The sequence below is a fragment of the Lagopus leucura genome, unplaced genomic scaffold (assembly GCF_019238085.1).
Source record: "Lagopus leucura isolate 7727_CA_CO unplaced genomic scaffold, USGS_WTPT01 Super-Scaffold_73, whole genome shotgun sequence".
NCBI classification, from domain to species: domain Eukaryota; kingdom Metazoa; phylum Chordata; class Aves; order Galliformes; family Phasianidae; genus Lagopus; species Lagopus leucura.
Window position 1 is genome coordinate 63812087 of NW_024962252.1, and position 23667 is coordinate 63835753.

A 23667-nucleotide genomic window follows, 5' to 3' on the forward strand; every position below is an offset into this window, starting at 1 on the left:
CTCGGCCTGCGGCGCAGCGCTACGCGCCGTTTCGTGCCTGTTCTGCTCCCGTTCCCTTCCCGGCTCCGCCATGGTGGTGCCGGCGCGGCGCGTGAAGACGGAGTACATGAAGCGCTTCAAGGAGCCCAAGTGGGAGTCGTGCGGCGCCTGCTACCTGGAACTGCTGCGCTACCGCCTCAGCCGCCGCCTCCTGGAGCAGGCGCACCGGCCCTGGCTGTGGGACGGCTGGGAGCAGGACAGCGTCGGCGGCAGCGGCAGCAGCACCGCCGGGTCCCCCTCGCCGCCGGGAGCGGGCAGCCCTCCGCCCGCGCAGGAGGAGGAAGCGGCGGAGGCGGGACGGGCCGGCCCCGGTAGGAGCGGGGGGCTGGCGGGGGTGGCTGTGGCTGTGTGCCTCCCTGGGAAGGCGCGGCCGGGTCAGGTGCGTGGCCGTGGCTGGCGGAGGAGGCCCGGCCCGACCCTGGTGGTGCCGCAATGTGGGCGAGCTGCTTGGGGTTCCGCGTGCAGCGAATAGGGCGAGAGTATTGCGCGTCCTGCTCTGTGTGCTGTAGAGAAATCTGGGCCGGGAGCTTCTCAGGGAGAAGCCTATCCGTGAGCTGCGGCTGTGGAACCTCAGGGACCCGCAACGCTGAGAAGCTGGGCGTCCCTTTAAAGAAGAGCGTTGTGGTAACTCATCCTGACTCACAGCCGCTTATGTAAACGGTTGCCATGGGAGCAGCGCATCCCTGCAATTATATAAGCAGGTTCTCTGGCGAAAGCGGCAGCACCAAGCTAGGCTGTGTGCCAGTGACTGGCACATAATGTTACTGCTTCCCTGGACCTGCGTGTGACATTCTTTTGTCTTTGCTGAACACTGGGTCCCTGCTGATACCTGAGCTCTGTGGTCTTGGTTTTGCAGTGAGTCAGTAACCCTGAGCGAGTGTAGAGCTGCAGTCCTCACAGCAGCGTGGGCCTGTGTGCCACCCGACTGTCATATGCCTGCTAAAATGCTGTTGAGCTGACACACTACTCCTCAGTGTTGGGAGGAAATGCCAAGACGACAGGAGTGGTTAGGGATGCTCTTAAGAACAAGGTCTGTTCGAGTTGAAGGAGCTGAGGTACACACAGATGCTGGCTGCCAGGGTAAAACACTCCATCCCTCCAAAGCCATGCAGTGATGGCAGCAGCTCAGTGGGATGAGACCAGGCCGGAGTTCCTTGGTAGCTTGATTCCATTTAGGTCTGCTTTAGCAGCAGGTAAGAAGTTGTTAGTTGCAGATGTGCTCATATAAGCATATTCTGTAGTTAGTAATGGTGTGCGTGGTCTGGTTCTGGCTTGTGTGGATGTCTTTTCACCTTTGCTTATCCTAGCCAGCAGTACTGACCTGAGCAACGCGGAGGCTTTAGGCAGCAGTAGTAAGGTTTGTGGCTGCTGTAAGAGAGTACCTGATTCTTTCTGAGGTTCTTCCCATTTACTATGGGAAGGAAAAACCTGTATCTGATCTTCATGTCTTTGCAGAGTGACTTTCTGCAGGTATTTTAAAAGCTTTAGCAGAAGATCTAAAAGCAATTTAGGTTTGGCAGCTGGATTAAGTGGAAATTTATTATATACTCATGGACAGCTTACTGTACAATCAGAAATCAAGCGACTTGGTATTAAGCAATTATGAAGGTGCTATTTTCTTTTGTTCAGTGACTTCATAATTAAAAAGCACAGAGGATATAACATACAAACCACCACCCCGTGAATCTTTCATTATTCGACTGCTTTTTTTCTGAAAGGACTTAATTACACTGAAATGCTGTGGGAGCAGTGAGTGTGCTAATGTCAGTGATGTTTTTTGTCTTCTGAATCTGACACCCACCCACATGCTGCAGCATCCTGGGTGGGTTGTTACCTGGCTACTGATGCTTCTCTCTCTCCTGGAGGGAACCAGATTTCTGCTAGTTTGTGGCAGAATGTGCTTGGCCAGCAGTAATGTTGCTGAAATCACACATGCGGTGTTTTTCTTCAAGAAACAATTACCTGTTTTTTTTTCCACTTAGTTCTGACCTGTGAAAGAGCACTGACAGCAGTTCTTGAAAGCTTCTGTTATCCGTATACAAAGCTGGTTTTATTATTTTGCAGCTTAACTTCAAGGCTTAGTGATGTTGCTCTAAATTATTACCAGCGTGAACCCCTCAGATGGCAAATAGGATGATTGCCTTTCCTTGCTGTATCTGAAAGATATTAAGGTGCACACTGAATGGCAACTTTGGCTTAATTCCTTCTTGCTCTTCACACTTGGGGGGGGGGGGGGGGCCGGGACGGGATGGGATGGGACTGCTCTGTAGAATGCATTTAGGCCTGGACATGATCCAATAAAATCCTGACCGAAATCAACTGGTCTAGTTGACACATACTCAAAGCTGTCAACCCCATGGTCTGGTAAGTGAATGACAGGAGCTCTTGGCAGCAGTACTGCAAGCAAACCTGCTCCTTGTGAAATGATACTGTTGCACACACATCCAGGATTAGGCCATCTTTCCAGCCTTATGACTTTTTTGCCTTCATAGCACTTTATACAGAAGTTTTAAATGACAGCAGTGACAACTTTGTGTCAAAACAGCTGCCACACAATAGACTGGATTAGTGCATCTGGGTAGAAGACCCAGTCTCAAACTTGTTCCCTGATCTGTCATGATGCTGTAGGAATGCTTGTTGACCCAGCTGCCCCGGGAGGGGTGGCTGATGCTGGAGAAGAAGACTAACAGTGTCACTTTAGGAATTTACAGTGATTCAAGGATACTTCAGTGTCTTTTGGGTTAAAACAAGTTTTGCTGTCAAGTCAAGCTAGGTACAACTTTCTTCAGCTGGTGAATCTAATCAACTCAACTGCTGTGTTGCTGGTCACTCAGATATTGTGCCAGTGCCTCACATGAGACTGATCTTGAAGCAATGCTGCTGCAGCCTGTTTCAGCTGTAGTAAATAGTAACTATTTTCTGCCCAGCTATAGTCAGTTAGTGCCCCTCTTCAGGCCTTGAGGACCTGCGCAGTTGGGACCTGCTCAAGCTGTCATGGTGTGTAGGAGACTGCTTGTATGGTACCTGTTCTGGGAGCTGGTGTGTTTGAACAGGGTACCTCTCGAGATGACTGGAAGCAGTCAAGATGACTTAGTGTTTCCTGCTTTGTTACAAAATGCTTCCAAACCTGAGGTAGTAAGGGGCAAACACTTCTATGTAAAGATAGTAGCACTGACCTCTCAGACTTGTGTATCTGACCAGAAGGTTGGTACCTCCAGCAAGTCAGCAGAGCCTTTGCCTTGGAGGTCTCATCAGCCTGGTAGAGCATGCACAGCTTTAGATGGGGGGGGAAAGCACCCTCAGCTCCTCTTCAGGCCACTGGAGAGGAGCTGTTATGTAAGTTGGGTGATGCAGGAGGACTCAAGTGACCTCTTCTGGGCAGGAGCTTTCTACTGCTGTGTTGGGTGGGCCTGGCAGCCTGGTTCTGCTGCTAAGCACTTAATCCCCTCCTGTCTAGTGTGCTCTGTTTAGCATCCATGATGCGGTTTTTAAATGTTCCTAGCTTTTTCCCTATGCTGGCTAATCCCTGTAATGCCCCAGCAAGTCAGTTGAGTTTCCTGTTCTATTCGCAGCATGCATTTAGCAGTGCCTGCCTGAGCTGGCACACTATGGGGGAAGGAGGTAGATTTTGCTGACAGTTGGGCTTCCTGAGTAGCTGGGTTTGGTTCCTCCCTTGCTATCAACTGCTGCTTTTCTCCTTGCTGCAAGGAGTGCCTAGCAAAATAGCTTAGATATAAAATGTAATTGGCTGTTTAAAGCATCCACCTTGTACCTTCTGAGTTTTATATATGTGAACTGTGGGAGTGAGCTCATTAAAATACCTGCTGTAATAGCAGGTGCATGTAAGGTGCCAAAGTATACTCTGGTATACAGCATTTACTGCAAGACTGTGCAAGATTCTGCATGCCACTTAGTCATATGCTTTTATAGCTATTTTGGGACAAGTTGGCTTCATCATTTCTGCACCAGCTGGGACTGTATCTGAGCGAGCTGTATCCAGGCTTGTCTGTTGCCTTGAAGTAATAACTTAAAGCTATGCTCCCAATGCAATCATGGAGACTCCCCTCTTTTCTTTAATTTGAAGGCTTTAAATGCCATCTCTGTTCTGCTGTAGACATGGAAGGTTTTTCCTTGAAGGCAAGATTTGACATACCAAAACAAAAGCACTCTTATCAGATTCAACAACAATATGCCTGCCTTCAGTGTCTTTCTGAAATATCACTGCAGTGCTCAAAAAAGTGCTCAAACCAGTGGTGTGACATGCAGAAGGAGAACCTAACCAGTCCCCTCTTAGGAGTGGCAGCATAGAGAAACTTGTGGGTAATAAGCTTTTGCAAGGGAATACCTCTGTGCTGCAAGGATCAAAAGCACTACTGGATTGGTAATCAGTGTGCTAGGTAGGTTATGTCTGTTCTGGCAAAGCTGGGTGGATGCTGTAATGAAACTAAAGCAGTGTCAGATTGCTCATGCATGAAAGTGATTTGCTAAATCAAAGCAATTAGCATGAATGATCCTTGTTGTGTCATACGGATGGGCAAGTCCTTCTGCTTTTAATGACAGTACTTAAGTAAAATTTGTTATTGTCTGTGGTCAACACTGCAATATGTAAGCTAGCCTTAAACTAGATTATTTCATTCAACACCAGTGCAGGAATCTTTCCATAACCAGTAGCATCATACTCCTCTTTCCTCTGCACGCAAACAATCGATGCCTGTATGAATAATCAGAGAGTTTGAAAAGGAATCACTTCTTTCAGTCAAAGCTTATAGTATGAGAGATTATTCTCTGGCTGGCAGCATCTACTTGCTACTTAGCAGTCCATCTGCTTGCTGTCTGAAAGATAGAAGGATGAAACAGTGAAGACAGGAGAGCACTGGAAACAATCTTACTGCATGTACAGCACTGCTTGGAGCTATTAGGCATCTGTAGCCTCACTAGTGAAAGGTGTGTTTAAATGTGGCAGCTGATGTATTGAGGGACAGGCTTAAAAATACTGATTGCTAAAGAGTGAAAGCATTTAAGCAAGGCATGCCTCTAATGCTAAGGAATTAATGACTTCTTTCTTAAAAAAAAAAAAAGCACAGTTTTCTTGAGAGATCTTGAGATCTGCACTGAGAGGGGCAGTGCAGATTGAACAATATCATGTTGTCATTGAAACTTAAAGCAGAACTTAATTTTTTTTTCAGAAAAAGAAAGACAAGATCAAGAAAAGAATCAGAAAGAAGAGCAAGAAAAAACTGTAGAACATACTTCCACAAAGGAAGCAGATAAAACTTCCACGAAGGATGCAGATAAAACCAGCCGTACAGGACGACGTCCAAGCCAAAGTGCCTTGTCCAGTCGTAATGATCAAAGATCAACCAGAAGTCCTCAAAAGACAGATGGACCAAAGGAGAATAAACATCCATTTGCTCTCTATGGGTGGGGAGAAAGACAGACAGATACTGGAAGCCAGAAAACTCACAATGTCTGTGCTTCTGCTTCAGTGAATGAAGTAAGTAAAAGCTGCTTTTTAAGTGAGAGAACTGACTTAGTGCCTGGAAAAGACATTGCTAATATCTAAATAAAAACTTTTCAGAGGTTCTTTTATTTGTGATCACGTGGGGAACTGTAAAGACTTTCAGCAGCCTCTGTGTTTTGCTGTAGTGATAGTGTCTTACAAATACTAGCTTGCAGTTGTGCCAGAATGAAGCGAGGGGCTTATTCCACTCAGTTCCTTTGAACTGGTGTCATTTTTACAGGTTTAGTTGTGATTGAGACTGTACATGAATTCCTTCAGATAGCCCTTCTAGGCTGTGGCGTTTTCGTGTGTGAAAAGGCCTTCAAAGTATCACAACCCATGTCTGGATGCCTAGTTCGGGGTGCTGCAGAATCTTCCGAAGTGTTTCCCAGAAATGGGCAGTTTTCCATCATATCCAGTTGGGTCTGTAACAGAGCATTTTCTTGGAAAAAACAGCAAATGAGTTGTTTTGAAGAGACAGAAATGGCTTTTCTTTCTCCTCATCAAAATGAAATAGTAGTTGCCACATTAAAGGCCTGTAGGTACAAGAATACAATGGAGGACTGAATGCACCGAACTTCTAGGAGGCATAGAACCCTTCTACCTCTAGGAAATGGAGGTTTCATCAGGCAGGAACACATCTGCCCACAGCTGTGATAAACAGTGCCATAAGAAAAGGACAGGTATGGGATGAAAGGTGATTGATGCCACTTCTAGGCTGAGTATTGGTTATGTGCTGTATAATCAATGAATATTAAGATGTTATAATTATGAAATAAACTAGAGAGTTTGGCAAAGCAGATAATGATAACAAAAAGAGGATAGATAGAGAGCTTACCTGTATCCTGGGCTCACTTACAAAACACCAGTAGAGGTGATCTCCAGAAGAGATCCTTCCCCTCTGGTAGCCAGCTCTTAAATAGGTGTAGGAGGGGTGGAGCCAGGCACCACCCCTTCCAGCAGCACAGGTGAATTGCCTTCAGCTGTGCTCCTCTGGCTGACCCATGGCTTGCCTCAGGTGATCAATCAGAGGTTCAGGCCTTGACTCAGCAGTTCCCATACATGTGCATTCATACTGGTCACAGCAGGTATCAGCATTTTCTAGTAGAGTGTGCTTCAGGGGTAGAGCTGTGATCTGTAGTCCTTGCTAACGCAGTTGTCACTGAAGTTAACATCTTCGTATGGCAGTCAAGAACTTGGGTTAGGTATGGAGGGAGAAGCAGAGGAAAGCAGAGAAGTATACTTCAGCTGTTGGTAGGTCTGACAGTACAGTACTGTCATTAGGTTTACTGCTGTAACTTCATTTAATACTAAAGATGCTTGGCATGTCCAACCTGAGTAACTTTTAACTGTTTATTTGTCTTGAACTCTCTGCATTTTACTAATACTTTAAGAATCTGATTAATGCTTGGCTATCTTGTTTCTGACTATTTTAGTGCTACCAGCAAAACTGGCAGTTCAAAATGTATTTCTGCATTCTGAACAAGAGAAAAGCAGCAGGCAGTTAGCACCAAGCATCCCAAAACAGGCAGGTAGATAAACATGGGTATAGCGCTGGGCTGTGAATAAGCAACTCTTCCTGCAGCAGTCTTCAGGAATAGGAGCCCCAGTGCTTTACTGCTAAGCTGTCCAGCAGGCTGTTTCAGCATGTTGCCAGCGGGGAGCTTTGGTAGCAGAGCAGGCTGTCAGTGTCTGATGGACTGCAGGGCTGATGTAAATATTAGCACAACAGCACATGTAAAATTCACATGGCCATGGGCAACAAAAGAATTAGGTTCTAAAATGTCATTTCCTTATTTAACAAGAAATGATAAGTTTGGAGTGCTAAAACTGATCTTTTCAGTTCTAGAACTCTCCTGGTAAGATACACTGATTCACTCTTTCCAGCATCTTGTCCTTGTCATACTAGTAATGCAGAACCTGAATCTATGACCCAAGGCATCTGAAGCCTGACTTCCAATGGGCTGTTCTGGAAGGGATTTCAAGTGTAGTCTTTTTTTCTTTCTGGATGGCTCTCCTCTTAAGGAAATGAGAATGGGTCCTGTAGCTTTTGAAACAAGCTGCTCATCCTGGTAATGGGTGCTGTTACTGGATCACTAAGCTTAGGTCCAGTGGTGGTAATGGCTGATTGACGCTTTGCTGAAGCCTAACATATGTTGATGTCCAACTTGAGCATTAACTGATGCTTTGAAAGACTTTTACTATTACTTGTACTAGAAAGAAGGGTATAGAACTCTAAAGATCAGGTCTCTGGATTGTAGTGAATGGAACGACTCCTCTGAAACACTTCCAGTTATCTCAGCCATGCAGGCAGCACTGCCACTAGTGATGCTTCTGTAACAAAGGTCTACTTACTGCCTGGTTAGGTTACTTTTCCTGAATATTTTCAAGTTGTTACTCTTATCTGACATGGGAGATCTTAAAATCTTGTGATAGAAATCAGCAAGCATAGAGGTTGGCTCTTGAGACCATAGTTAAGGAAATTTATATAATTTCTTAACACAAAAACGTATTTCTGTGGCATGTTCTGAAGATTAAGAAGCTCTTAAGTGCCTTATAATGAGTCTATAACAACTGATCGTAGTACTGAGCTTAGATTGTTAAGGGTTGCTTGGGTGTACTGAAGGATAATTAAGAATTCTAAACAGTAGCAAGATGAGAAAGGAGGTTATTGAATGTCAGAGTAAGATTAAGACAAACATTTTGAATGTTTAAATACTTAGCAGCACAGAATCAGAAAAATGCAGAATAGAATTGGAGGCATTTATTTAATGGAAATGCACATGACTTTTGGATAGTGGTGCAAATTCCAGAGGTAGGTGTTTTGGTAGCAAACTGTTTCTTCACACTGAGGGTAGGGATGAAGCAGAGGTGACCCTTGACGTTGCTGTGAGGTTCCTAGTCCATTTTCCTGCTTGTAATGCTAACTCTGATCTTCTAGATTCATGAATCCGCTCTACGAGCAAAGAACAGGAGACAAGTGGAGAAAAGGAAGCTTTCACAGAGGCGAGTACGATCAGCAGAGGCAGAGAAAGCTTGGCGGATAAAGCCTTCCCCACCAGATAACCCCTGGATGACAGAGTATATGAGATGCTACTCGGCCAGAGCTCGGTGAATTTGGATTCAACTTGGGCATCTTCACAAGAAGTTATGCATATCAGGACACTGGTGCAAGGAACCAAACCATTTATGCAAGGTTTTTATAGAGAGTTTCCAGCTGTTAAAATATTTGTTAAAGTATTTTTATCTTGGCTACCTACCTCACAGTGGGGTGTCTAGTTGGAGCCATAACATTTGAAGAGGCTTTTAAATATAGCTACCCAAATTTTTAAACAATTCCCCTTTTGGGAATCTTTCTAATGAGTTTCAATTGACTTGTTTTGAGGGGGGAGGGGGGCTTTGCATACTGGCAATCAAAACAAACTCTTATTTTATTGATATTGGTTATGAATAATCTGCCCCTTACTTTAAAAGATCTAAAGTCCTCCAAACCACAAGGAGGTGGTGCTGGGGAGAGGGAATGGGAGGAGGAAAGGGAAGGGGAACTTGAAAGGTGTGATGGAGGTGCCTTTGCATTTATTTTATTAAGTCAATACTTGTACCAAAATAAATATATTAAAATGGGCAACAGAAAGGCAAGTGGGTGTGGTAAGCAGCACTATTGGGTGTGGATGCTTCAGACAGACAAATGCCAAGTATTGTCTGCATACAGAAGCTTCAAAAAAAATTAGTAAATCTGCTGATTCTTAATTTTCATTGCTGCTTTCAAGCTTATCTGTAATAAAATACTAACTTTCAGAGCAAGAAACAGCTGCAGAATTATTGTGCTGTTGCTGTACCTGTTGCACTGAATAACTGATAAAGACAATCATCATCTGACAGCTGCTCAAAAAGCAGCTGCTTGTTCTATGAGTATCAACTTGGCACCACTGTACTGAGCTTGTGGTCACACTTATTCTGTGCTTAATCATGTAAATGCTGGTTTATCAGAGCAGGCTGGCTTCTGTTTAGTGAAGTCTATTTTTTATTACTTATGAATATTTATCTATGCTCAGTGGGGTATGTATTCCATTTGGTGGTACTGTATGAGTGTGCTAAATTAGAGGCTTTTAACTTGAACCATTTTTGATAAAATTTAGATGAAGTAGAGGAGTCTTAGCCTTCTGCCTCAAGGTTGGCGCATAACTCCTCAATAAGGGGTGGTGAGAGCTGGGGAGGAAGGAGATGGTATCCTTCAGTAGAGTACATAATGGAGTTTGGATGCTTTCACTTTGTAGGTTTTTCTTTTACATACACTGTCTGTCAAACCCACAGTGATTTTTTTTAAAATTCAATCTGCTATGAATGATTTGTCTGAAAATTGAGCTTTAGGCAGGTGACTATGGTTATGAACTTCAAGTTTAGTTCAGATGTGCTGTGTTTGTTATATATGTTGTTTACCTTACTTTAACTGTTTCAAAGCTTGCTTTTTACAGATGAGACCCTTTCTCACAGGAAGCGCACTTAACACTGCTGCAGCAGAAGCCTGTGCTTCGCTACCCAATCTCATTGAGTCAGCAGGACTAGAACCCCTGCTGCAACAGGGACAGTTAAAATGCTTAGTGAAGTCTGATTGTTGATCTTCAAGTAATTGTGGGAAGACAAAGTATTGTTGCCTTCTAATCTTCTATCAGTAAGATGGAAATTAAGATTAAATAAACCTTTAATAAGAAGTTTTAGAGTCTGTGAAATTATAACCTGATTTTTCAAGCGTATAACTTACTTTAAAAATCCAAACAGCTCATGTTCAGGATGCCTACCAGAGATCTTGCACTTTTAAATCTCGGAAAGTATGGTTGTCTGATCCATGAAGAATGACTATTCCAACTTCTCAGCAAAGCACAGTTTAGAACTTCCTAAAATTTCACAACAGCATTCCAAACCGAGGTGAAATTATCCAACAGGATGTTTTTATTCCACATGAGATTTTTATTTCTTTGTATACCATTTTTCCTATTTAAAACATACTTACAGCAGCTATTTAAGCTGCTTTGATGCTGTTTCAGTTCAGAAATCCACTCTAGTTTTGAACAACAGTATCAAAGCACTCAGTAGTACCTAACAGCCTTGTTGTTGTGTGGAACACCACATACATACACACCTTTGTCTTTGTGGACTTCATGTAACTGGCAGATGAACTATGTGCCCTCTGCATTTTGTTGCATTAAGCAGGTTCCTTGGTGGGACTCGTCTTGCCATACTTTCCATGCCAGTTTCTAGAGTTCCCACTGAGAATGGGGTGAGCCAAGAATCCTGCCTTAAGTACTCATTCTTGGATAAGCTGCATTTCCTATTAGATTTCAGTTGCAAGGTTTTAACAGTTTTCTGCCTTGGATACTGGGTACCAAGCCTGAGAAGTCTCCAACTTGGTCACGATCTGCAGAACATTAGAAGTATGTTCAACACCATCTGGACAGCTATGTACTGAGGAAATACTCGTTTTTATCCTTGTCTAGATAAGAGCTGTTCCCCAGAAAAGAAAAAAAAAAATTGTTAGACAGTAGTGGCAGTAATTGGGTTATGTGAGTCACGCTTTTTCAAATGGTCTATAGCTGAAAATAATCTTGATTGCTATGTTGCTACTATCTTAATTAAGAAACGTAATGCCTGAAGTGAGGGGCAAATTATTCTGCTGAGTAGGTAGCTTTCTTACATTTGGTATTTGCCTTTTTTGAAAGAAAAGGACTAGAAGGCTTGCTTAGACTGTGTGAAACAGTACAGTCCTGATTACTCCAAGTTGTGTATGCAGAGTATTTGATATGCCAGGCCAAAGTCTGGAAAGCCACTTTTGTGTTTTGACATGACATTTGATGGAAAGTCTTTTTTTAAAACACAGAAGCTGTAGCTGCATTTCATAGATTGATAGAATAGCCTGTTTTGCATTAAATTTAACTTGCTCAAAAGTGGAAAACTTAGTGAATGTTTACAATATCAATTAAAGTCCTGACTTGTCTTGCAACAGACTGTTGAATTCAGTCAAGTGATGAAAACTTGTCACACCTGTTGTACAAATAAAACTTTGTAAGAACATGGTTAATACACAGTTGTCCAGTCTTCATGAAAGTTTACTCCTTTCAGTTTCTGAAAGCACTTAGCTAAATGAAATGAGACCTGCACAATATGTAATGCTGCAATTTAACTGTAGTGCTGTATAGATTAGTGTTTACAATGTGAAATGTTGCAATGAAAACTGCATATGAGTGTCCCTGTGAAGTACGGTAGCATGCTTGTTCAGTCAACGCTGTCACACTCTTTGCAGCTATGAACTCCAGATTTCTTTACTGGAAGTCTGAAATAGTCAGGGTGATATTTAATTTAGAGCCAAACTTAACTGTCAGGAACAGACCTGAATTTCTGGTGAAGAATTCTATCAAAGATTAATGCATATTAATCAAGTTTCACTATGTGGGGGAACATATCTGCCCTTCTAACTTTTTAACATGCAACTGAATTACAAAGGTCTCTGACTCTCTCTTTTTTTTAACCATGAGGACCAAAAGCTAGCAATCTGAGGAGTTGTCCAGTAAACCTGCATGTGCCAACTTACCTTCCAGCTCACTTTCTGCACTCAGCAGCAAAGCCATATGTAGAGCCTGACTTGACACCTTGACAATAGCACCTATAAAATTAGGGGTAGAAGAGAATGGGAAGCTGCCTCAGCTCCTGTTAGCACTGGATTCACTTTAAAAAAAATATAGGGGAAACAGCATCTAAGCTTGAAGTAATATGTGGTGTTTTTTTTTAAGGTTTTTAATAGTACTTGTTTTTAATGCTTCTGTATTGTCTATATTTAATAGTGTGGTGTCAATTTGTATATGTGAATAAAATGAGTGACCATCTCTTGGCTGCTTATACTGTTATTTTTTGGCTCTCAGCCGTTAAAGGGTTCTTACAGACTGTGCACAAACTATGGTTTCTGGTTCTATGCCCTCCCTCTGAGAAAAGTAACTAATGCAACTCTTTACCCAACACCATTCTTTACAAGTATGTCAGTCTGAGAGCTGAATTTGTATTCTGCCTGTAGTGCTCTCTCAAATTCTTAATACCTTTTCCTTACAGAGAGGTCAGCTGTGCTCTCAACCTGAGTTGCCTGTTAGTCTGGAAAAGTTCTAAGAGCAAATACAGGATTCAAGGTGTATAAACATCTTCTCATAGCTTTTAAAAAAGCATTTCTCACTTCTGAAATAAGGCATTCCAGGAGCTCTAGGGACATCACTGCTGAAGTGACCTGAAGCAAGAAGACAGACAAGCGAAGTACAAGGCAAGTGGATGTAGCTTCATAGCCCTGACCTCCTTCAGGATGTGCTACTGAAAACACACCTTGCAGTTGCTTCCTCTCTAACCCAGGGGGGAAGCAGCAGGGTGCCAGGGCAGGGGCCTGCCTGTGCAGTGGGAGGCCTGGGGGAATCTACTGCCAGCAGGGACAGTGACTTCCTCGCTCTGTTGCTGTGAAATACACTCCAGCAGTACTCCAGTCTCATACCTGCTGGTACTTTCCCAAACACCAACTCCACTATAAATTCAGCCGAAATATTCTTTTCCTGACTATCTAACAGTTTGTCTTGGGGACTTCATTCATGTAACTGTAGTACAAATAAATAGAATATGCTGTAGCACCCCTAGAAAAATTAAGAAAGACTCTTTATTTCTTGTTAGATATAAGCATGAAATGGAATATAAGCCAGTAGCCTCACTGAAAGGCAAAACAGATTTTAATAAGACATTTAGATCTTCTAAGGGACTGGAAGAGTTGAAACTCTGTATTCAGTAAATCCTAGGATATGGCTGCCTGGAATTAGTTCACATAAAATTAAGCCATTTTGCTTTGGTAAATTAATTTTACACTAGAAGTCATATGCAGTTGAACATATTTTTCACTTAATATTTTCATGAGCTAGGTTTATTAAAGCTTGAAATTGATTCCACAGCTGTTATGGGCATAATGTTTATTTTTAGAAATAAATTCTCAGAGGAGAACTAGTAAACACTGTTGCTTACAGTATTGCTTCCCAAGTATTGCCCTCTGGAATTGCCATTTTAGAAGGTTTCTTTTCAAAATGTCAATGAGATGCAGCACGGGGGTACAAGACTACAAAACATTAACCTGGTTAAGTTGCACTAAGGTAGCAGGAACATATATTTAAAGAAATAGTAGAAACATGTCAACTGATTATAATGCAAGTATTTTTTCCTTCGTCCTGGGAAGGAGACAGCGTAAGACAAGTTGTTACCAAACAATGAAACTGCTTCCTGCTGCTTAACCATATGAACCAGTATAAAACAGAGAGCCAATTTGTACATAAAGGAAAAAGGAATAGAAAATGCATTTTTTTAAAAGTCAGGAAAAACCAACCACACTTCAAAGTCCCTGTTTCTTTCATTAGGGGACTATTCAGAAGCAACAGAACTAAATAACCACTCCCCTTATTCTTCAAACTGCTAGCATAATAATAAAAGTAAGTTTTAATCAAGTGCCAACTCCCCCCTTCAACCACTTCAAGTGACAGGGGGAGACCTCTAGCTCTGTGCTATGTCAGAACTGGTAAGTGCTCAGCCTTCACTTTATCAGTGTACCAAGAAATCTGATTAGATGAAGGGGAAATGGATTCCTCTATTATTTTTTCCAGCATTTCAGTAATGGTTTGGTGTTTCAGAACTGACATATTCCCCTTCACTCTGCATTTTTGCAAGAGTTCAGGAGGATGGCAAAACATCACAGTTGAACAACAGGCCATTTGGACTGGTAGAGACTGCATCTAACTGCATCTAACCTCTACTTCAAGGGACTGCTTTTGGTACCTCCGTCTGGTTTTGGAGTAGTGGAAGCCAAATTAAGTTATTATGGCTGACAGGTAAGGTCTATTCAGAGTTCTTTTATGTCCCTGTAAATGCAGAATTAAGACGCCTAAAAAAAAAACCAAAACAACAAAACACTGAATTTTATCAAGAAGAGAATATGCCTTGGGAAGAATTATTATTAGTTATTTAGGATTTAGATTTGTTGCATAACATCGGACACAGCAGAAAGCTCTAACAAGGCTTTGGACTCTACAGTCTTTTAAAAACTTACTGTGTACTGGAAAAGTCTAGGGTTAATTATTTCATATTTTTATTTCAGAGATGGCCAAGGTATATCATTTTAAGACAAACATCCATTTGAAACAAAAATGTCAGGACAATTATTTTTTTCCACACAATTCTAGTTCTATGAAAGATGGAATACCGTCTTCTCTGTATCATCCTTGGTTTGCTTGTGTGCTTTAACTGCCCTCTGAGTCACAGCAGCAGTTCAGTTTTCTGATTTAGTTTTTAAATATGTACCTGACAAGCGTCCCTTAAAAATACTCATATATAGAAAATAAAGCATGTTTTTCCTTGGAATTTTCATACTGTTTTCTGATGAGATAAACTATTTTCTGTGTTTGCTTGCATTCGCTTGCATTTCCAAAAAGACTTCCAATTTCTAATTACATAAGGAACTAAGTAAAATCCTCACTAGCAATTTATATCCATACAACTGAACTATCATTTCCCTTGTAACAACAGTTTGAGTTCAGATAGCTCCAGAAACACTTTCCACAGCTCCTTATCTGACAACATGAAAGCCGTATCTCTTACCTGATCATACATACTACTCATGGTTCTGTCCTCACGCTTAAGCCCTCTGCCAGTCTATTCTGTCTCCAGCTGAGCAATGACAACAGAACTCCTAGTCCTCACCCCGTATCTCCTTCTTGCCATATAAGAAGGCAGAAGGGAAGTATGAATTGCTTGAATGAGAAATGAAGTCAGCACTAAGGCCGATGTTTCCCCTGATGAGTTTCACAGGAAGAATGAACTACATCACCAGCATCTTTTTCTTTCTTCCCTCATATGAGTTTCCTGGAAGCAATGTTGACAGCGTTACGTACCATATTTTCCCCAGAAGTTCAAAAGGTTGGACTCCAGCAAGACAGAGTCTTCAGTTCCTGATTTTGAAGCCTAACTTTACCATCCAAGTTCCTAATTGTATTTTATAAACGTTTAAGATACCAGTATTCTAAGTCATACATTCGGGATACTTTAGAAGAACCAACCTGGATTCAGTTTGTACCTCACAAGGCATATTTCAGCAGAAATCAATTTTTCTACAGGCAATTGCTTAGTTAGCAATCAGAGGTTAATAGAACTCCTACTGTGACAGGTTTCTGGAAGCCCATGCCCAACACCAGATGTACAAAACACACAGAAGATGCTCAATTCTGTTCACATATACATACTATCTTCATGACACCAGTGCTATACAAAACGTCAGAACCAAGAAAAAAAAATTTCAAAATCCACATCAATTAACAGCCATTTGAGAGACTTATGTTCTCAACATAACTATGTTTTCCTGAACTTTTACAGTTTGATAAAAGTGCTTCAAAAGATGATATATAAGAATTTTGTTAAAACAGGTGAACTTCAATAAAAATGACTTTTCCAACTTGATGCACTGCCCAAACCAAGCAACCAAAACTAACCCCATATTGAGAACCAGTCATAGAAACACCTTGTCAGAACGTGGCAAAAGAAATGGGGGGAAGTGTGGGGGAGAAAAACAGCCATCCCTCACTGACACTGCCAGTGGTTTTATAATTCATGGCATAAATATAAACTATTATGCAACAAACATGACAAAGTCTACTTCAGTTAACTTTTAGTTTCTACAATAAAAAAATAAAATATTAAACTGTTGTAGTGCAATGTTCTATCATCATATATATATATATATATATATCATGCTTTGTAAATTTACTGTTACATTATTTACAGTATATAGTAATGCTTTCAACTAAAGGTGAAATAAAAATAGGTAATGGAAAACGTTTACATACAGGTATCACTTTAACACTTCCCACTGAGTTAGCAGGTTCCCTTTGCAGGCTTGTGCCACATGAACATTCCTGCTCCACACCACATGATGCACCTCTCTGTCAGCAGTGGTCTGCTCTGGCTGTACACAGCAGAAAGATGGTTTTCAAAACTGCACAGCTTTCAAGCTTTATTTCTTCAAACACCATTTGTATGGACAGCTGAAAAATACACAAGAACTCCATTGTTTATTTACATCTGATCAATCTTGGAAACTCAACTGCTGAAATAAAGATCAGTAGACAGCTGTAGAGCCATATATAATTGGACTAAATGAATGCCCTTTCATAGCAGTTTTTCAGTTGAAGAAAGCTACTGCATGAGGAGAAAAAAAGGCAGGAAAGCAGTTCAAGGATTCTTATGCATTATTTAAAATTCTGAGATTTAATTGGGAGCTAAGCTCTTGGAACAGAGAACAAAATATGAGAACATATAATTTAACGCTGCTTTATTTAACATTCTGCAAAGCTGCTGCTGGCAGTTTGAATAATGCTGGTGGACACTGTCCAAACTGATAAAAATGAAACAGGCAAAAAATATGTAGTAACTATACTTCCAGTAATAGTTTCATTTGATATTACAGCCCTCAAGTTAGGAAAGTAAGACTGAAAATGTTAGAATAACTTAATTACACAGCAATTTCTTAATTACCTTCTTTAGTGACTGAGGGGGGCAGGGCTGCCCTAACAGCCCTTAATAATATCCCTGAATACTGAAACATATCTAAGAACAACTCTTTATAAGAAAGGCTAACCATCAAGCTCTTCTTGGGATCAGGCTTTACAACTTTCAGCCCTCTTCTTCTATTATGCTGAAGTGAGGAATAGATTATTCCTTTCCTCTGTTCAGCATCTCTAGGGCACTACACCTACTCCACAGGCTGCAGTAGCCCAAGAAGAGATGCTGTAGATAACAACACTGCCTAAGCAGCAAATATTGCTGTTCCCCAGTTGGTATTTCCACTTGAGGTAGACAGGAATCAGAATCACTCTGGGCCAGTTTTAGGCCCAGATGTCAGCGGAATTCTGAAATCCAGTATTATCTTTCATTTTCCAGTCTCAATATTTAGTGAGATTGCATTTAAAAAAAAAATGCTATATAAGAGTTTTGGATAAGATAGTGCCCCATACATTTTATATATTCTTGTTTCTAATAACATTTGTTCAATATACTATGGAAATTATCAATTTTTTCCTACAGTGCATTAGATAACTATTTGAACTTTAATGCATTTCAGAGATACTGAATTCCAAAGTGTTATCCACAGTATTACTCAGTAAAAATTCATCAATATTTCAGAAGGAGCACTGCTTGTGCGTTGGTGGACAGACAATAGAAGTACAGAAACAAACAACAAAGAAATTAATTCTACTGTGCATTATTTCACTAGATTCCACAGTGCTTTGCAGGCTGTGAAAAAGCCAAGCACTTGATAGGGCATATTTCTCAAATATGGTAACTTATGAAACGCTCCAAGATTTCTGTAATCTTACCTTCTGTATCTAAAGTGAGTATTTTGGATTTTGTGTTTTGCTTCTTTAACACCCACATTCCTGAGCACTTTGTGCTTGTGCTCTTCGTGGTGATCTCAGCTGTCTCAAGGCAGCATCTCCATACTGTATACCTGAGCCCATTCTTTCTGGATCTAATTCTCCTGAAAAGAAACAAAATGGTCACAGGAGATAGATTACTTGCAAATAATACATACCAATTTAAATGACAGTATCAGAAACAAATATGTAATGGCACTCTGCTCTGGTTATGGAGAGATCTACTGCAATTCTGTTTATTTTTAGGCAACTTCAAAACTATACTATTTTATCCTGTAATTTCAGCTGTGGGTCCTTAATGATAATGACGAAGCAGCTCATTGCTGAGCTAGGCTGCAACATTAAGTGTTTTTCTACTAACTACTTCTTAAAAAGGAAATGCCTAAAACATGTTCTGCAAATACTGCTTCATGTTGAGACACATGCTTTCAGATTCTACTATGTAAGGAAAGAAGCACTGTAAATACACCAAGCCAAACAAAAATGGATCAATCTCAGAGTCCACAAAGCACTGCCCAAGAAGAAATGGCTTCAGCCTTCCCTGCTTCTGTTGTCCACTGCTGTAACTGGTTTACTCCACACCCTGTGCCTTCAGAAATTTCCCTACAGATCCACGGAGAACTGGCCAAAATTAGAAACAACTAGTTAAAATAAAAAATACCCCTGAATAATTCAGATCAGTTCTTCTGAGTTAGGAGATGACAACATGCTGAGCGTGACACCAGCTTGAGGGTAGGGCTACTATTCAGAAAATACCACGGGTAAGCTAGAGGACAGCAGGAATCCTGTGAAATTCAACAACTACACACACAGAGCCTTTTATCTGTGACAGAACAAGGCCAAGCAAAGGTACAGGCTGGGGACCAACTACTTAGGTAGCAACGCTGCAAAAAAAGAACCAGGGATCTTAACAGACAAAGTGACCACGAGATGCAGCATGCACTTGTGACAAAGGGTAAATAATGCACAGGGCTGTTACAGCATGACTGTGGCCGGCAGGCTGATGGAAATGATTATTTTGCTCTACCTGGCACGCTCAAATCCACACAGAATCATCCAGAACATCTAGAACCCTGTGTTCATTTTTGCATTCCCCAGTAACAAAGAACCAGAACTGGAGAGAGTCCAGGAAAAGACTGCTGTGGCAGCTGCAGGCCAAAGCTCACTATGTTCAAAAAGAAGCTAAGGGAGCTGTGTTTGCTTAGCTTGGAAGAGAGAAGGCTAAGAGGGAATCTATATCTATGATTGCATGGTTTTATGGATGTGAAGACTAGAACCAGACTGCACACAGAAATAATAAAAGAAGAGGTAAGAAATACAGCCTGCACAAGGAGAATTTCTGAACACAAGGGAAATGAAAATGTCACTATATACTTCAGTCAGCATTGAAACACATTGTCCAAAGGGGCTGTGGAACCTCCAGTCTCTGAGCATCTCACAGTATGCTTCAATATGCTGTGGGCAACCTGTTTTCACTTTGAAGCTGAATCTAAAACAGTAGGCTGGACCAGAGAGCTCCAGTAGTTCTCTCCAGACTCAATTTTTTCATGATTCAGTGCATGATTGCTGATAGAAGGGACAGGACAAGCAGCTTACAGAAAGCTGGACTTATTTCTGTTATGGTAATGCCTCTTTATATCAGTTATGGGAATACTAACTAGCCAAATGCTGCTTTTTGTTGTTGTTTTTGCTTTTCTTTTTTTATTTTGTTGGGGTTTTCTTATTGTTTGTTTTGTTTAAAATGAAGGAGGCTATTTGACATTGATTTTGATGCAGTAATGAGGAAATTTCTATGAAAATATTGTACTTTTTTTTTTTTTTGGCATTCAAAATGAGTAAGAAAAAATGAGAGAAAAATCAGAATAACAGACTAGCTCTAGTGACACAAACACATCAGAGCCTATTTCTGACAAAAGCTTGCCCACTTGTACTGAGAAGTTTCTGGCATATTTCTAGATCTGCAGAAAGAAAAATGACTTCAGCTAAAGCCAGGAAGGTCACATCAGAGAAACACAGTTGCTAGGAAACATCCCTGGTATTTTGTGTTAAGTGTTCAAATTCTCTTGATCATGTTGCCTGCAGTAAATGAGAAGCAGAATTAAAAGTTATGCCCTTACATCATGTTCTTCTTCTGCTTTGTTAAAGCTGTCTAATGTCAGGCTTCACTGTAGTATGCACATAATCCACAGAACATGCAACCTACACGCTGAGCTCACTATTAAGGTAAATATTGTACATCCACAATGCACCTTTCCCCCTTTTTAGGTACACAGATCTTACCTGAATGTTCATTCCTGTTATAACAAACAGCTATAAAACAAATGGGTTATATTACCACAACTAAATAACTTTAGATGTTGATACTTAAACACATGCTTTAAGCTTCTAGGGAAAAAAAAGGTTAAAGTAATATTAATTTCTGTTTACCTGATTCAATTTTATTGAGTATTTTTCTTGCACACTGTACAAAGGCCTCCTCAACATTTTCCCCCGTCAGTGCGCTTGTTTCCAAAAACATCAGCTCTGCATTGGACACCAGAAAAACAATCTCAAAGCAAGCCTGGAATATCTGATACAGCAAATCAAGCATGAAAATTAATAGAAACTTTTTTTTCTTAGACTTGTTGAGAGCTATCCTCCAATAGCATGGTCCTGAAACAGTTACTTTATGAAAGCAAAACTTCTAGACACACAAAAACTTCCTCTAAAACTTCAGGAATATAAAAATTAAGACTCTAAACACAATTACCTGGGCTGCACGTGCAAAAACAGCACATGAAAACAAAGTACTTCATATAGGCTCCTGTTAACAGAAAGCTATTTGCAAGAGGAAAGCCAGCAACAACAGTAAAATACATGGTAGAAAAGACCCGATAATCAATTTATAAAACTAAAGAGAGACTTTACTGATAGTAGGACTGCAGCACAAAGGTCAGACTGGCTTCAGCTGCTACAGAAACATGCCTCCACAGACTGAAAATTTGGACACTACAGATCAGTTTTCTGGATCCACAACATATATTGAACTTTGTTTGAGTTGGTTGCTTTCAACTGCAGCCAACCCCACTCCATCTTGACTACGATCTGGAAAGTCTGCAAGATGCTAAAAACCAGGAAACCTTACTCTGTATTTTCTCTCCAGCTCCTTCGTTGCAAGGTAACAAGAAAAGTCATCTTACATACTCTAAGGAATACGACACCACATAGAAGATATTCTTTAAGTAGCAGCTCTGAATGGAAGAATCATCAATAGCAGGACAAATAGCACATGCAGTTCTTATTACAGGCACTGTCCTCATGTCTCCCTCAGAAAAGATAACAGATACAGCAGACCAAAGTATTCTCTAGTAGCAAAAAACCAACCAACCAAACAAAAAAACCAGCCAAAAACAGCAAAAAAAAACTGTTTTAAGTACTAAACATCTTTCAGCATTACATGAAGATTTTTTTACTACTTACCATTTTCTTGTGCAAATCGGGATGCTTCTAGAAAGGTTACTTCACGATCTGCATCAAGATCTTTTTTGTTTCCACACAGTATTATCACAATATTTTGACTTGCTAACATTCTTGCATCTGTCAGCCAATTAGTGAGAGCATTGTAGGTTTCACGGCTGTGATGAAAAAACCCCATGTTAGAAAATGCTCATTTCTAGCAAGCAGATCACTGAACTAAAACTTTTGAAGGCAAATCTACATTATTGCCAAGCCACAAGACTGTACTAGTCAGACAAGTCACCTACACACCTCAATTACACCAACAACAAACTGGGGAGAGTACCAAGTTCCTTCACGAAACAAGAAGGGTAAAGTTCTTAAAAAGCAAAATCAAATCAATCACAACCAAACCCAGATAATTTCTTTTCAGCAGCTTCTCTCTCTGAAGTCAAGAAACACTGTATAGTCTGCTGCTAGAGCCTATAAAGGCAGTACCGCTCAGCTCATTTCTCACAGTGCTTATGAATGTTCTGCTCCGCCACTGCCTTAATTCCTTTCATTAGGTAGTCATTCTGATTAATAAATTATCATCTAGACACCAGGACCCATGAGCTGAAACACATGAAATCCCAGCTGCAGCTCCTAAGAACTTTGAAAGCGAGATCTCTTCTGAAGCGTCACTAAGATGTTTTGGAGTGACAACCCCAGACAAAAGGGGAACAGATGATTAAACACATATATAGCTCATGGTGCATTTGGCTACACGTAGCCTTTGAGAAGTAGTAGCTTACTTCTTATTGATGCAAAACGCCCACAGATTGGAATAAAAATAAATAACAAGATACTTTGTTAATGTGAAAGGCTAAAATTTGAAGTGCTAATGTAGTTTCAGCTTTCTGTGCACGGAATTTAGGAATAGTGATGAGTTATTAATATGGAATTCAATAATTAAGTTCCAGATGGTATTATAAGAATTAACTATGCTAATGGAGAAATGCAGGCCTGAAGTATCACATTTGTTTTAAGACCAAAAACATCACAGGCATTTATCCTGCTTACATCAGTAGTCATTATAGTGGTGGGCAAAGCTAAAACCATCAAGAAGACCGACTGACAAATGAGCTCAGCTGACCTCAAGCACAAAACACTGATTTTGAAGAGTGCTCAAGGGAAAACAGTACAACAGTACACTCACAGGAAAAAAAGCAATACATACAGCGAGTCATCATTAACCAACACAAAGCTTATCTGACAAGCATTAGCCTATCAGGGCCAGAAAAAAAAAAAAAAGCAGAAGTGTGCAATGGTAAGGTATTCTACTGGCTGCCTACAACATTAAAACAAACAAAAATCCCACAGCAAACAAACAAGATTAAAATATTTTTGGGCCATAGTTACAGAACACATGGGTAAAGCTAGCTTCTCCAGATGATGACCTGTTACACCAGCACACTAATAAGCAGACGCTTCCACAGACGCGTGCTACCTTACAAGTGGCTATATTACAAGTGGCTTAAGACTGCTCTAAATTTCTGTTGCATACCACCAGTGTCAGGTTATTTGTTCTCAAGGACATGAAACTGAGAAGCACAGACCAGTTCAGAGGTTTGTTTATCTCTTTGGAAAACCATGAATGCAAAATATAGATCAAAAACACAGTAACAAGACACACAGTGATCTTTTCTCAGTTTATTCAGTTCCTAACAGCTGTTGTTAACAGACTTCCTGAGCCACTGGCTGCACATAGTCTAGCATGATAACATCTACTGGTGGGCCAATTCCTACATAATTGTCTAACCCCCTGAGCCTTTGTACATTTATGGCTTTCATAATCATAGAATCACAGAATGGCCTGGGTTGAAAAGGACCACAATGGTCATCCAGCTTCAACCCCCTTACCTGTGCAGGGTCACAAACCACCAGACCAGGCTGCCCAGAGCCACATCCAGCCTGGCCTTGAATGCCTCCAGAGATGGGGCACCCACAGCCTCCTTGAACAACCTGTTCCAGTGCGTCACCACCCTCTGGGTGAAAAACTTCCTCCTAGTATCTAACCCAAACCTCCTGTCTCAGTTTAAAATAATATGTCATGTAAGCAAGTTCCAAGGCTTAGATATGCACTAAAATAGCAATACATTTTGTATTTCTTTTCTTTTTGTCTATTCTCTGTCAGAAGATTAGATACATGGGAGAGATTCTAGTTAT

At 40.9% G+C, this 23667-nt stretch overlaps 2 protein-coding genes across 4 annotated transcripts in view; one reads left to right on the forward strand and one right to left on the reverse strand.

Annotated features, from left to right (window-relative positions):
* LOC122182391 (centriole, cilia and spindle associated protein) lies at window positions 1–9064 on the forward strand. The gene is made up of 3 exons (XM_042875611.1): window positions 1–350; window positions 5226–5533; window positions 8481–9064. The coding sequence occupies exons 1-3, from the start codon at window positions 71–73 to the stop codon at window positions 8652–8654; spliced, it is 762 nt and encodes a 253-aa protein (XP_042731545.1). The 5' UTR covers window positions 1–70; the 3' UTR covers window positions 8655–9064.
* The window catches only part of RAB4A (RAB4A, member RAS oncogene family), a 25512-nt gene continuing 10153 nt past the window's right edge, over window positions 8309–23667 (reverse strand). Inside the window, exons 6-10 of one of the 3 annotated variants that reach the window (XR_006179790.1) lie at window positions 21484–21638; window positions 20452–20547; window positions 17968–18128; window positions 16438–16635; window positions 8309–8495 (exon numbers count right to left, since the gene is read on the reverse strand). Coding sequence is in view for 2 of the 3 variants with exons in the window: in XM_042875623.1 (XP_042731557.1) it covers window positions 18013–18128; window positions 20452–20547; window positions 21484–21638 (367 nt within the window). In the remaining variant the exon portion in view is untranslated. Of the gene's footprint in view, window positions 8496–13201; window positions 16636–17967; window positions 18129–20451; window positions 20548–21483; window positions 21639–23667 lie in introns of those variants that run through there. The other 2 variants (XM_042875623.1, XM_042875636.1) reach the window with 2 other exon arrangements.